The 14,993-nt window shown below is 40.9% G+C and overlaps 1 protein-coding gene across 2 annotated transcripts in view; it reads left to right on the top strand.

Moving 5' to 3' along the window:
- The window catches only part of RCOR1 (REST corepressor 1), an 84,998-nt gene extending 70,366 nt beyond the window's left edge, over positions 1 to 14,632 (top strand). For both annotated transcript variants that reach the window (XM_062627979.1, XM_062627981.1), the window contains 6 exons: positions 471 to 549; positions 4,786 to 4,980; positions 5,969 to 6,046; positions 6,785 to 6,842; positions 7,387 to 7,616; positions 10,211 to 14,632. In XM_062627979.1, coding sequence (XP_062483963.1) covers positions 471 to 549; positions 4,786 to 4,980; positions 5,969 to 6,046; positions 6,785 to 6,842; positions 7,387 to 7,616; positions 10,211 to 10,252 — 682 coding nt within the window. In that variant the 3' untranslated portion in view covers positions 10,253 to 14,632. The remainder of the gene's footprint in view (positions 1 to 470; positions 550 to 4,785; positions 4,981 to 5,968; positions 6,047 to 6,784; positions 6,843 to 7,386; positions 7,617 to 10,210) is intronic.
- Positions 14,633 to 14,993: the final 361 nt, after the last annotated feature.

Below are 14,993 nucleotides of genomic sequence, written 5' to 3' on the forward strand. Positions count from 1 at the left end.
CTTGTTCTTGAGGGAGTTCAGCTTGTGCATGTCTATTTTGCTAAATGTTAAGGAGATGTATGAAATCCCTGTGTTAGCTACTTGCTGTAACTCTAAATCTTTGTTTCTTTGTCTTAGGTTGTGTGAAGATAAAATGCTGCGTGTCCCATGTTCTTTAAAAGATAACATGTGTAATCAATTCAGTGTATCTTCATCTGAGCAGGTGTATTTTAGTCAAGTACAGTACAGAGAAGTCTTCTTTTACAAAACATGGTCCTCATCTTTACAGTTAAGAATCTCTTGATTTAAACCAAAACCAAATAAAACCCCAAATGAAAAAGCACATCCCAGCCCCTAAAAAAACCACACTGGCACTAAAAGGAAGGAAAGCTCTTGGACTTGCTAGTGCATCCATGCATTTCTTCTAGCATGCTATTTGTAGAAAAAGAGCCTCACAAACTAATACAATACTGTTTGCTTTTGTCTTCCAGTGAGGATGAAATGGAGGAAGCAAATGGAAATAACCCTATTGATATGGAAGTTGAACAAAACAAGGAGAGCAAAAAGGAGGTATAAATCTTTTCTTACTACTGTACAAAGAAAAGTGTTTACTTACTAGCTACTTCATGTAGAAGCTGACAGTATCTAATTTTCTTTATTTGTGCTTTGTATAGTTGTCATACAAGAAAAGAATTGTCTTAAGAATTATTCTTAGATCAAGGCAAGTATAGACAAATAAGTTGTTACAGATGGAGCTGGGAAAATTTAAGACTTTGCCATCCCATGATAATGTACTATGTGAATGTTTCTGGTCTTTTTGATTCTGTCTTTGACTGTGTTAGCTTCAACCACATGCAGTGATGGTTTAATCAACCTAACTATGTGGAGATGGAGTGGAAGCACTTACATCTCTGCTGAGATGGCTTGGTGGAGGGGAGCTATTTCCATTAATTTGTTCTAGGTAGACTAGCAAAGGCATGGTTATTTACACTTTAGACTATCCTGATGTACTGAAATCCTTCATAATAATTCTGAGGATTGCAACTACAGTGATGAACAGTAAAGGAGAAATCTTTTGTGTGGCCAGTTCATTTTGTCTGGGAGGGGGGCCTTAGCCTGCTATTATACACACGGAATATTTGGTCTACTTGAAATGGACTCCTTGCAACTCACTTAAAATACTTCATTTTAAGTGAGCATAGAGTTCTGGATGAAAATAGCCACACAAATGTAACAGTTTTGAAAACCTAGTCTGTGATGCTTACCAGGAAAGTGTATACTTCATTTTCATGCATATAGCCTACTAGTTGTTACTAAAAAAAAAAAAGCCTTGCTGTTCAGCAGCAGTGTGGGTTGTATGTGTGAGTGTTATAGGAAGACATTTACCCTAAGGCCTTCTCTCCTTGAAGTAATTCCCTTTCCTGTTTTCTCATAGAATGATTTCTCTCCCACTGTCATTTTCTTTCAGTTTTTTAAGGTTGTTTTTAAAAGGGTGTATGTGGAGAAAAAAGGAACACACTAGAAATATTTAGAAACATGGTTGCACACAGGCAGAATGGAAATCTTAGAGTAGCTGTTTTGTCAGTCACTGTCAGTGAGATTAATTTCTCTAATTAATTATTTTGAATGGAAATAACTGAAAAAAATCACAGCATTCTTGTCTGTTCTTCACCCATGCCAGGGTGCTCTCTAGACTTTCTGGAAAAGCCTTTTGCTTCTGATGGAGCTGGCATCCTTGATGACTTCCTAGGAGCAGAGTGGACATGAATCCATTCATATTCACCCTTACAAAAGACAGTTCTCAAAAGCCTCAGCAATACCCAAGCTTGAAGGGCCCTCACTTAGCTAAACTGCAAATCTCAGTACTCCATTGTGTCTTGTAAATAATTAAGGCTATAATCTCATTTCCCATTATTTTAGTAAGTTTTCAAGTTTAGATTTCTCTGCAGGCTCTTTGAATGCTTGCATCTGTAAGAAAGCTCCCTTCAGTCCCCTTTACTATTATTTCCTTCTCTACCAATGCTGGCATGCTCTGAAGTTGCTGCAGAAAGACATAAAGGTATTTCTTTGCCAACTTGGCTGCCTCTGTTGTAAGGCCAAACCAGATCACATATGTCTGATAGCTACCATCAAGGCATTTTTGTGGAAAGTCTTGCATGGGAGGAGGCTGTCTGCCCTCCCTGCCACACCAGTACAGGCCATAGTGCTCTGAAAGAGATCACCAGAACTCATGGAGCATGTGCAGTCTGGCCGAGTGTGTGATGGTAGGCAGCCTTGTGGGGACTCTTCTGGACAGGGGATAGTACTGGGTGCTAAAATGAAGCTGAGAACCTGCATAGCCTATTCAGAGATAATGTGATTTGATTTTGCAGTGCCTGAACCTGGGGCTGATTGAAAATGCCTTTGAGAGAGAGCAGGTATCCAGGAGGATGATGTGTTCTTTCTTAATTGTTAGATTTCTTTTAATGACATGGTCAGACATGCAGGCCTGGTCATGTGCTATTAGCCCGGGACTCTTACCGTAAAGAATCTCTCTGTCCCAACCCCATAGAGATGTTTTTTTCCAGCTCTGAGACATGTCGGTTACTGTATGACTTGCCGAGTAATACTGGGATTTCTCAGAGTACCTGAAATCTCTCATTTGTTTCTTCTTTTGGGTATCACCGGAGGGACGAATCTTCCCTTTTTCTCTTTTTTTTTAGTACATTCAGTGTTAGTGCAACTGTTCAGGTTTCTTACAGGTAGTGGTTCCATAATACTGAGGTCATGAACTGGAGTTGCTTTCTCCACCTCTTCCCTGTTCCTGAAAACACCTCCCTGCTTTTACATGGCTTGAGATAGATTGGTCTTCCTTTTTTACACAGTGAAATCTGAGGAAGGGGACCTTGTTTGTATTAAGGGGTTTGTAAGACAGAAGTGTAGTGGTTAGTAGTGGCAACGTCTAAATAAATAGCACTGATAATTCCCTGTATTTTAATTCTTTATGTTTTTTCATGAATTGCTTTAATTCTACAGAGATGTGTGTGGCCAGGAAAGCAAGAGTTTCCAAGACAGGGTAGATGTTCAAATTTTCTGAGCCTGTGCAGTATCACTGGGACCTGGAGGCATTTGGAGCTGTCAAAACCCATTCTGCTGGAGCTCTGGCTTCTTGTCCACAACACAAGAGCTTCACGTTCTTTGAACCATGTAAAGCAACCTTTTAAAACTGCTTTCATTTTTCTTTAATGTTGAGGCTTCTGGGATATCTGCACTGCAGGCATTGTGTGTTGGTCAGCCTACAGCCTGAACCTGTTGTGAGGCATTACTGCAAGACCCTGTGAAATTTTGTATGTAGATGAAATATGAATACATCTGAAATGTCTATCCATGTTGAATAATTTACCTGGCTCAGTTATCGAAGTGCTAGTTTCTGAAGCGGAGTGCAGAGCTTACGTCACTTGTTCATAGCTAAACCAGTCTGTTTTTTTCCTGCTTATCACTCCCTTCTCTTTGAGGGTGGTATAAGTCCTGCAACAGCAATAGTTACCTTTTGCTCCTGGGCTTTCCTTAGGCATTGTCTCTCATGGAGTCCTTTGCACTAAAGGAGGGAATAAAAAAGTTGAGAATAGGCAATTGTCCACATTAGTGTTCCTGTGTGGCTCTGGCTGTTGAGCCCATGAAGAGGGTGCAAGCTTTTATCTAATGGCAGCTGTGCTGGGGCCTGCTAGTCTTCAGGAGGCAGAGCCTCATGATTGTGTGGTGGCTTTGTGCTCTGCTTTATGTGGATTTTAGTGGTGAGTATTTTAATGCTCACTGATGAGCAAATGCTGCAAGCTGTGTAGAAACTACATGTAGCTGCAAATTAGCAGGGAAACAATAGTGCCAAGTGAAGCCAATGTGTTTAAAGCTGGTAGTTATCAAGTAGAGGATTTCAGACGTGTGGCCTCTCCTCTGCTTTTTCTTTCCCTGTCACCCTTCTCAGTGTTCTTGGCCAGGCTCCAGCCACTGGGTAATAAATCTTGGGTATGATGTGCTTGTTGAAAATGACTTCTGCAAGAAATGGTTTTGGTATTAAAGAATTGGATGTGCTCTTGAAGGATCTGTAGTATAACATCCTAGCTAATCTTCCTGTTACAGGTGTGGGCCTAATTCTTTGCTTGAGACAGAAAGTGTAAAAATAATGAGTGATGTGTGAAATATTCCCTTTTCCAAAAGAGACTTAAATTTTATTTGTGGTCAGAACTGCATCATTTTAATGGAACAGTTGATGTATCAGTACTGTGGAAGAAAACTTGGCTTCTAAGAAACTGCCTAACAATCTAAGAATTACTTTGTAGTCATCTCTCTTCTTTATATATAGCCTTTAAATAAACTGGCTTATTCCTTCTCCTGTCTGACATGTAGAAAAACAAGGCTCTGTAAACTCTTCCAGTTGCATTCTTCCCCTGTCTCCAAGCTCCACTTTGTTTCCTTCTGGTGTTCAGTTAAACTGGTGTGTGCAGGCCTGGTGACAAAAGCAAGAAAAGAGGTTTTGGAGTGTTTGAAAATAACCAGAATATTTAACTGCTGGAAAATTGGGCATTTTGTCTCCCAAAATGAGAATGTGCAGAGAAGACAACTAGTATCTCTGTTAACACTGAAAGCTGCCTAGAAGAAAGGAGACATTTATACAAGACGGTGTTTTCATGACATGCCGCCTAAAGCAAAAAACGTCTGCAAGCTTTTTAATTCTCCAACCTGTGACAATGGCTAAAAGAGTCACAGAATGGTTTGCTTTGGAAGAGATCTTTAAAGATCTAGTTTTGTAAAGTGGCTGCTGTTTGCCAGGTGCCGCCCGCTGAAACCGTTCCTCAGGTGAAGAAGGAGAAGCACAGTACACAGGCAAAGAACAGAGCAAAGAGGAAACCTCCCAAAGGAATGTTCCTTTCCCAAGAAGATGTGGAGGCTGTTTCTGCCAATGCGACAGCTGCTACCACTGTACTCAGACAGCTGGACATGGAATTAGTCTCAATCAAACGACAGGTACGGATGGGATAGTTCAAGAATAACTGCTGGGTTTGGTGGTAGTGCCTGTCAGAGTCTGGAAAGTTCACAGGATTGTGTAGCTTGACAGTTCTGCTGTCACAAAAAGCTGGACAGTTTTGCTGCACTTCATGTGGCTTAATTCATAAACTGCTAGCCTTGTGCTATAAACTAATGCAGCCCTGTGTTCTGTATCTCTTACGTTTTAGTTCTATGGCCAAAACTAGTTTGTATGTGAAGTGAAGCAAGGAAAAGCCCATAGCACTGACTTGAAGGAACGTGTGCTGGTGCTTCGTTTTTCTTGCAGTTCAGGGTCCCTTATTTTTTAACTATGGACTGTGACATTCATTTCAGCAGTATCTGATTTCCATCTGCAGCAGTTTTCCTTTGCCTTCTCATATGTTACTTTTGAACAGGCATGTTTGTATGATACCTGTCTGAGAGAATAAGACAAACTTCCATATGTAGCTTTTGCTTCCCTGATGGATCTGCCTTGTAAACATATGTTTTTCAAATACCTGTTAGTAAAGACAGGTTTAATACATGAGTCTGTTTCCTAGAGCTGAACATTTTTACTTTTTAAAGCAGAGATCTGGCTCAAGCTCTTTATTAAACTTAATAGAATTGGTATTTTGGCCTGAAGCCTTTTTCTTGGCACTCTGGGAGAAGCGGAGCTCTCTAGCAGTCTTTGATTCATTATGTACTCTGATCAGGGCCTTTCTTCTTATGCTGAGCTTTATACAGACCTGGAAGTTGGGGCAGTTCTTGCTCCAAATAACTTGCAGACAGGATAGAATAAATGGGATCTCCTGGTATGCTTCTGCATTGTTTTATTCCAATATAACAGACTTTCTTCTTGGAAAAGAGAGGTGGTGAGAAGCACAGGAATGCTGAGCTTGTGTGGTTCCCGCTGCGGCTGCTGGAAGAAGGCTTGTCTGAAGATTTTTGTTTTTAAATCCTTGTTAAAGGGATTAAACTTTCTTTTCAGATACAGAATATCAAGCAGACAAACAGTGCACTCAAAGAAAAACTTGAAGGCGGTATAGAACAATACAGACTTTCAGAGGTAGGATCATTTTCTGACCCTTGTTTATTGTGAAGATAAATGCTGATATGTGTTTACATATCAATGCTATTGGGGTTGCTAATAAGCTACTACCAGTGTCCTATTAGTTGCTAGTGTGAACCAAGACCGCTATTGTATTCATTGTTGTTGTGAAATGGAAATGACAGATGAGAAGAAAGAGCAGTGATTAATATGTGAAAGTGGTTTCTAATGAAGTATGGACGTTTTGCATATACCACGTTTTGTGTGTGTGCATATATATATATATATATATATATAACAGTTTTGTATCCGTATGCCCTGTGAGACAAGTAGTGCTTTGCTCTAAATACTGGAAAATATAGGAGAGGAAGTTAATGGCCCATCTTTTCTTGGCACTTGGTGCTTTTGCTGGTTTCTTCCACGTCATGCTGGAAATAATTTGACCAAGATTACAGAGAGTGTCTGTGATAAAAACAAGTAGCTGCTTTGGAAGAGTGTGGCTCTTGGTTATCTGTTGAGACCATTCTGTATCATTTTGTATTACCATGACTTACTGGTCAGTGTATGTCACAGCTAAATGATGAATGGATGCCGTATGAAGTTCTTTGTTGAAGACGTTGATATGAAAAGGAATGATAGAGTTTTGACTAACAATTAATTCCTTGTTATGAGGTTTTTATAAGCTCGGATACAACTGAAAGTTGTTGCTTATATAAATGAAGTTACCTATGTGTTTTTGTATTTTTTTTTGTCTAGGTTGCTCAGAAATTTAATGCACGCTGGACCACGGATGAGCAGCTTCTTGCTGTGCAAGGTATAGCACTACATGGCGATTTTCTTTTTTTTTTTTCTTTATTTCAGTTGCTAATAATCAAAACTGTGTTTCAGAGATGTTCCACTTCAGTGGGTAATAAAGCATTTTGACATTGCTGTGTATTAGTGCCCAAAGAACAGAATTGAACAAGGAAGCAATAGCCCCTCTTCCACTCCCTGGGCAGTATAAATTGCTCCATATGAATATTTACAAATAATCTGCTTGTCCAAGCCTTCAGAAAGTGAAACTGTACTGGAAGTCACTGCTATGCTCTTTGCCTGTGTGACTTCTCAGGTACTACAGGCAGATTTACACAGGTCTTTTAGATTTGGCTCTACCTGTCTTTATTGCACATCTATTTTCTTCTCTTCTCCAGGGCTTAACTGTCTCATGTGCAATTTTTTTTTTTCCTGGATTAATATGAGAAAGGATTGAGACCTTGACAGAAGTTCACCTTTGGTTTCTTATTGTGTCACTTGAGCCTGATCTGTGGTCCTTGTGGAAATAACGTGTTGGTTTTTTTGCTTCTTTTTGTTGTTTTTAGCAATCAGGAAATACGGACGAGACTTTCAGGCAATCTCTGATGTGATTGGAAACAAATCTGTGGTGCAAGTGAAAAACTTTTTTGTAAATTATCGACGTCGTTTCAACATAGATGAAGTTCTGCAGGAATGGGAGGCAGAGCATGGCAAAGAGGAGACAAATGGAGCCAACAGCCAGAAGCCTGTAAAATCCCCTGATAATTCCACTAAAATGTCTGAAGAGGAAGATGAGGTAAATCCTATTTAAGTCACCTAAAATTCCCAGTCTGAGCTCCTTTCGGATAGGGCTGTGTGTATATATATACACACTCTTTGCAAAAGCCATTTTTGACAATCTTCAATCTGAGCATATTTTGCTTCAGCTGGATATACAGATTTCAGTACAGATTTTTGGAATTGGGAATTCCAAACATGTACGAAGGTGGAAAGAGAACAATTTATTTGCAGCCCTCTGAAAGTGTATGCGTCTCTTCAGCACATGGACATTTTAATGCCTCTTGCTGCTGAAACCCCATACATCTTTATCTCACTTGGATGTTTTCCCTGCGCTCAGTTCTCCAAGCTGTTTTAGGTTTGGCTTTGTGGGACCGTACAGTCTTCTGAGACAAAGCTCAACCTTTCAGTTTTGACGTGGAGTGATTTCACTCGGGGGAAGGGAAGAAAGCTGTAAAAAAGGCGAGTGTGTGAAACTTCACTCTGGAATGATGTAGAGGCAAAGTTTCCTTGATTTTACAAGTTTCTATGAAGACAGATTCTAGAAACAGCCTCTCCTTGATGGCGCTGCATGGAGTTAACGCTTCTCCAAAGACAATTTGTGTTTGAAGTTATCTAAGGACTGTAGAGTGTCTAAATATGGAAGTTATTTACAAAAATGTAACATTACAACAGTCTTGCAAAAGTAAACCCCTCTAGCGGTTTGCGTGTTAAAAGATGTCTGATCTAGGAATCCCTTTGGCTGAATTTTACAAGATGGCTTGGCACAAAAGCCGTATCTGCTAATTGTAAGCACAGTCAACAGCGTAAGGTGAATTTTGGTCTCACATGGACTAAAGATTTCTCAGTGTACTGTATATTTTTTTGCCCTGATTATGGTTGGCTCACCCATATGTTACTGTTCAAACATTCAGGGAGCAGAGCTTCATTGCTTCACAAATCTGAATAATGTGTTATTCAGAGATGCTTATATCTGGGGACTAGATCCAGAGGTATGATAGCTGAACAAAACCAAACTCAAAAAACTTTCCTTCTGAGAACAGTATGAGTGAAATTGTCACAGTCTTCCAGAATTGAGAGGTGGAGCAAAGCAGCTGTGGTCTTAATATGTAGCTATCCATTTGAAAGACAGATGGCCTGTGTCACTGTCTTTTCCTGTGACCAGTGGAGTTGTGTCTATTGGCAGGGCAGAGCTTTTCTTCTCTGAGCCCTCTGAGATTCTTCCTGGCTTCAAATACCCCCTTGCTCCTGAAAGGTGCAGTCAAAAAAGGGGAGTCTTGCTTGAGACAGGAAGAAAATGGTTGCAGCAGTAACTGAAGCGTGGTGATGTGGCCAAGTGTCTGGATACTGGAGCAATGAGAATCCCAGGCAAGTTAGCAGAGGAGAGGGGGGAGTGGAGGCAAGACAGCAAGATCTGGTGACATGACTGGTGGAGCAGCAGCTGCGTTCCCCAAACCAGTAATGAAAAGTGCCCAGGCTGGAGCTGAGCAAGTGCTGAGTGGTGGAAAGGGGACTGAAACAATAGGCTGCTGGGAATAGTTGCAAAGCCTAGAGAAAAGGCAGCTATTGCAGGAGTGAGACGCTTCTCTGTGCCCTGCAGTGCACTAAATGAGGGCAGAGCCTGCTTGCACTATGCTGACACAGGCAGGGGCCAGGCAGGGTTGGCAGTAAGCTGCCAGCTGTGACATATCATGTATGACATAGACTAGCACCATGTGGCTTGTGGTTTTGATGAAGCCTATTCTGAACAGTAGGAACTGATGTGTCATGGCTGGGAGAAGGAAGGTGCTGGCAGCATGAAGGGGATTGTAACTACCAGGTCTGCAGGGTTTTAAAAAGATGCACAAGGAAGGGACACAAGGGTGTTGCACAGTGGATGTCTAATGGCCACGATGCTCTGAGCATGTCGGATATTGCTGCTCAGGCTGGCTATAAAAGTGATGTTGCTGCCTTCAGAGATAACATAAGCACAGTGCTGACTGGGTGCCTGTCTTGAGTTGTTCTGGGGACAAAGTGAAATGCTATTGGAATTATCACATCAGTGATCTGTGTGGTCTAGGAGGGTGTGCCTGGCCCCTCCTGAGCTGTGCAGTACTGTGTGGCTGGTGCCTGCTCTGGAGAGCATTTGCGTGGTGCTCAAGCTGGTCAAGTCAGGTGGACTCAAGTCAGCAGTAGCCAGGAGAAGACTTTTGCTGGACTATCACCGAAACCTCTCTGGTGCTTTCTCCCCTGGCATGCCTTGCTTGCCTGGCTGCCAGCTTAGTAAAAGCTTTGTCAGCCCTCTGACTGCTCTGGGTTTTCCCCTTCAGTGTGTTTTCATAGCAGGTGGTCACAGTTCCTTTTTATTGTTTGTTTTTGAAGGGGGGAGGCGAGACTGCTCATTATAAAGCAGCCTCAACTCCAGTCTTCATTTTTTATATTTACACTCCCAACAAATCCCAGTGTGGCTCAGAATAGGGGAAGTTGTTGAGATTCTTCCCATTTTTGCCAGGTTGTCCTCTTTGTTGCTTTCAGTACTGTGGACCTGGGGTGAAGTTTGGAGCTGCAAGGCCTATGTGTAATCATTTTTAAACTAAACGTGTCCTTTTTCTCCCCCCTCCCCCTTCCCTCCAGGCTACTTCTGTTCTTGATGTCAGATATGCATCTGCTTCGTGAGAAGGTGCTGTAGCCTAGAACAATTTGTGTTGACTACTGTGTTATCCAGGATATCAGGTATTAGCAAACCTCAGACAGCCATCTGCATCATATCTATGGACAAGCAGCTATTACCAAAAAAAGGCAAATGCTTCCAGTTCTGTGCTACATCTGCCTTAATCTCCCCTCGTTCCTCCATACTGCCTCCACTTTCTTTCAAAGGCACCCAGGTAGCTCAGCTCTTCATTTCATCAACATCCTGTGTAAGCATGGGGATTTCTAGAACCAGTAACACCTGTCTGTAAATCTTGACCAACCTGCAGAACAAGGAACTCCTTGGCAGCCCCACTGTAACTCTACACATTAGGAGTTCTTATAACACTTGGTCCATAGGGTATAAGTGCGTATTGCTGCATGGCCCTGTGGTCTCTGCTTCCTGTGCATTCTTATGATGACACTATTCTTAGCGAGCTTTCTATAAAGGAGAGAGGCCTGTGCACATGCCAGTAGTGTCAGGTTTGTTCTGAACTGACAAGGCATGTTAGCAAGCAATTTTGAATAATGCAGAAGTGATAGGAAATGTCTTTTTGAAGGTTTGGTCAGTCCAAGGTTGTAGATGTAAATCATTACGCTTCTGGTTTGTGCAATTCTTTCCACTATACTTGTGTGTTCTCACTTAATAGAAAGCTCCCTAATTGAGCATTTTATTCCTGTATATTTTAATGGCTTTTATTTAGTGCAAAAGGGAATAAATAACCTGAAAACATTTGATACGCTATTTAACCCCTGGCATTCAGCATTTGCATTGTAACCTGTTCAATGAGTGCTACACAACTTTCTTTTTCCTGATCCTCTGCGGGATTAAGTCAAAACAACTTTCTCTGGTGCCTCTCCTTTTGGAATACGTGCCTTTTTCCATTTGGCTATCATAGGTCACTTCCTGTCCCAGTGTCTCACTCCTCTTTGGAGCGCTGTTTGCCAAAGACATCAAACTACTTCTCCCACTGGAAGTCTGGATAAGGGTTGGAGCACAAAATTCAACCTTCAGATAGTTTTTTGGTCTCTCTAAGTTTAGTGGAGAAGAACTGGCTTAATTTCATTGGCCATTTTAACCCTTCTGAAGCACACATTGCTTTCATGTTCTGAACCAAAATATGCAATTTAAAAATCTAAGAGGTGCTTTTCCAAATACTTGGTGCATGCAGCTTTCAAATTCCCAGCCCTCTGCTCAGTTGTGCTATGCTGTGGTCTAACTGGCTTGAACTGGAGCCATTCTTGGAAGTCCTGCCTGAGGACTTCACACCTTGAACAAGGTGGTTGCTGACTGCCGAGCAGATAGTGTTCAGAGAAGCTAGAAACAGCAGTATTACTTCTTGTCCAGTGGAAAGCTGCAAAATAACACTAGTCACAAAGCATTTAAAAATGGTTAATTATGTTGGAAGAAACCACCTGTTGTCTTTTCAGGTGGAAAAAAAGGACCTTCTTTGCCTCCCTTCCTCTACAGAGGGTTCAAGCCAAGATGGCACACAGTAACGCATGGCACCAGTTTCTCTTAACACAACCTGAAATGAGCTAGTCCATATCCTGGCCTGCAGCTGAGATGCTGCAGCTTGGAGTCTAGCCCTGAACTTGGTGCTGATGTTTGAGCTGCTGGGCTGGGCCATGTTGTGTGCTGTGGTGGCTCTGTTCTCTGTACCTAAATGAGGTATGCTAATGCCAGCTGGCTAACAGCCAGATGTGACTGTACCTCCTGTAATGCAGATGCAACCGAAGGAAAGGCAGGAGAGGGGAGCCTCATGTACCAGTGAGATGGTCTCCTCCCCAGGTCTTGTGTGAGGGAAGTAATTCAGCATCAGAAATGGAGCGACAGTACACAGGTGAAGGAGCAGATAGGCGTTTGCTAGGGCAAGCTAGAGTGTGGAGCCCTAAAAGGGCCTGTTTCAGCCACTTTGCAGCTTTTTCTGAGCCATTTCATTCTGGTAGCTCCAGAGAGATCCTGTGAGGTGATGGGAGGAGGGAAAGGAGCTCTTCCCTATCCTCTGTTTTGGAAACCTGTAATCCCAAGCTTCTGTCAGTGTCTCTACAGCTGTTGATGTGAACTGGCAGCTCTGGTGGCTTTGTAGATGTTCCTTCAGTCCGGTGTCAGTTGGAGTTGGGAGTCTCTTGTGGGAAAGGACACTAGTTGTTAGCCAGTGTGAATTAGAATTAAAGACCAGGCAAATAGCACTGTGAATTCTGCTGACAGTTCTGGTGTAAAGCAATGCCGCTCGTTAGAAATACTGTGGTGTTCAGCCTCCTGCTGGTACCAGTGCGTGGAGATAGGTCCTTGCCAGTGTGAGAGGGTTCTGTGAGATTGCATCCCAGCTGATGAAATTCCTCAGGAGAAACTTCTGCTGGTGAATAAAGCCACCCGTGAGGACTTTCCATTGAGTTTTACCCTCAAATCTGTCCGTTTTATAATCAGAAAAGTTGTGTTTTGCCTTTATCCCTAAGGGGTAGGGAGAAACATGCGTCATTCATGATATTAGGAAGAAAAAAGTCGTTAATTACCTTTCAGTTGACTGCTATCTTATTGTAGTTAATACGTACAATATAATAGCACTATTTTAAACCTTTAGTTTTCTAAATTCTCTTTATGTTTTTAAATGCAATAAAATCATTTTAGCTTTGAAAGTTTAAATGGTTTGGTCTTTTTTTGGTGAAGACCCTCTCCTTTTTTCAAATGGGTCAAGCATTAGATACATCAACTGGTTGCATTCTGATTAGAAGGGTCCACAAAGATAACTGCATAAGATAGAATATTCACTTAAATTTTGTTTCTTAAACTATCAATGTGAATGTCATAATTATATATATTGTGGAAAATGGGAAATTATTTCTCCTAAGTATAAGTTATTGTGCAAAATATGGTATCGTCAAAGAAAATGATAGTTTAAGTTTTAGTTTTAGAGATCTTAAAGATATAAAAGTGTATTGCATATGCATAAACAAATTTCATTTGTTCTATTTAATTTTTATGTAGTTGTGCAAAGTGCTAGGTAACTTCTCTTTTTGCTTATCCATAAAAATGACCTTGTTACTTGAATATTCGTGTTTAACTGGTTTGAAACAGTGATCAATTTCTGATAACCAAGGGAAAAAAATACATGCCTCAGTTGTGCTTAACAGTATAGCAACAATGTACAATCAGATGCGTAAGACCATAGTAGCCATAACTGGTAGTGCAACCACAATGGTTGTCTTGATATATTTAATACCAATGGGGATAATGAATTCATAATATATATTTTTAAAATTTGCAACCAGGAAGACCCCATAAACATCCACTAGAACACTTTTTTAATAGTTAATGTAAGAGCGAAACTCTTACTCTCTTAAAGCGATGTCCTGACATTTTTCTTTCCTGCACAAATACATCTGAAACATTATGTATTAAAATATTCTCATTGTCACTTTAAACTTCAGTTTTAATTGCTAACATGCTGTTGGTATTCTTGCACACCAAATATGAGCCAAACAGTGCATTACACTAACTTGACCACTGGATTTCTGACCATAAATCTCCAAGTCAATGAAGCGCAAAAGTATCATAGGAGGTTCCCCTGATAATGCGTTTTTTCAAGTCTGTATAAAATTATGCATAGCCCATTCCACGATGAGTGGCTGATATTTACTCTTCACCAAAAACTGAAAGAAAGCAAAAGAAAAAATATTTTTATTAGCTCCAGCTTGTCTTCAGCAAGTCAAAATCTAGTGATCTTGTGCAATGCCCCTAAAGCAAATACTTTCTGCCACTCCCTGGATTAATGCAGCTTTTCCTGTTGATAGTAAAGCACAATTGCAGTGAAAGTTACCGTTCAGAAAATGGAAGGTCAGTATAGTCTATGCATGTTGTATAATAATGAGTGTTTACATTCATATTCTCCTAAAATAAAATTTATACTGGAGTGTATAGTATTCCATTATGTAGATTTTATCAATTTTGTTAACTGCTTATAGATTGCTTAAAAGAAGTTTTTTCAAGATTTTAAAAGATGTATAAGGTTAAGTTTGCAAATATAATGGAAATGCTGTATAGCTTTTGAAGTGATAAAATACTCGTTGGGATTTTAAAGAAAGTATGTTGTCATAATGCTGTTGTAAGATTTTAAATGTCTTTTTTGCCTGTTTTCTATTATTCAGCACACTTACTGTGATGAATGTTCATAGCATTATAAAATTGCTTAGCCACTGAAAAGTAACATTTGGTTTTGAATTATTTTACTGTATGAGGAATTGTAGTGGGGTAAATTCCTTTGTGAAATTCTACATAATTCATTTTTCTATGATTTCCAATGTTTGCTGACATGAAATAAAATTTTTTCAAGCCATTGATGTAATAAAATATGTAGTAAAATGTTACTGATGTAAAATGTGGTTCTGGTACATAATTGGTCCCCTACCTTTCAAATGTTGGTCAGGAGAACCAGCCAGGTTCCTGTGTTTCATCGTTCTGTGCATAGGTGTTGTTGGAGTACAGGTGAACTGCTTCTGGTGTTGATGGGCAGAGTCCTGCTCTTTGGGGAAGTTTGAGTGGCCTCTGGTGCAGTGCTCTCAGCTGGAGCTAACTCCTGCAGTTCATGCTGGTGGCCCTGGAGATACTGCAGCTCCTTTCTTGATGGCACAGCATATTCCTTCCCCAGCTTGTGCGCTCTGCAGTCCTGCTGGCTTGGGCATCGCCTCCAGTGCATGGGCAGTGCTGTCACGAGGCAGCTCTCATGTT

The sequence above is a fragment of the Pezoporus occidentalis genome, unplaced genomic scaffold (genome assembly GCF_034315485.1).
Source record: "Pezoporus occidentalis ecotype Australia unplaced genomic scaffold, CSIRO_AGI_Poc_V1 ctg31, whole genome shotgun sequence".
Classification (NCBI taxonomy): domain Eukaryota; kingdom Metazoa; phylum Chordata; class Aves; order Psittaciformes; family Psittacidae; genus Pezoporus; species Pezoporus occidentalis.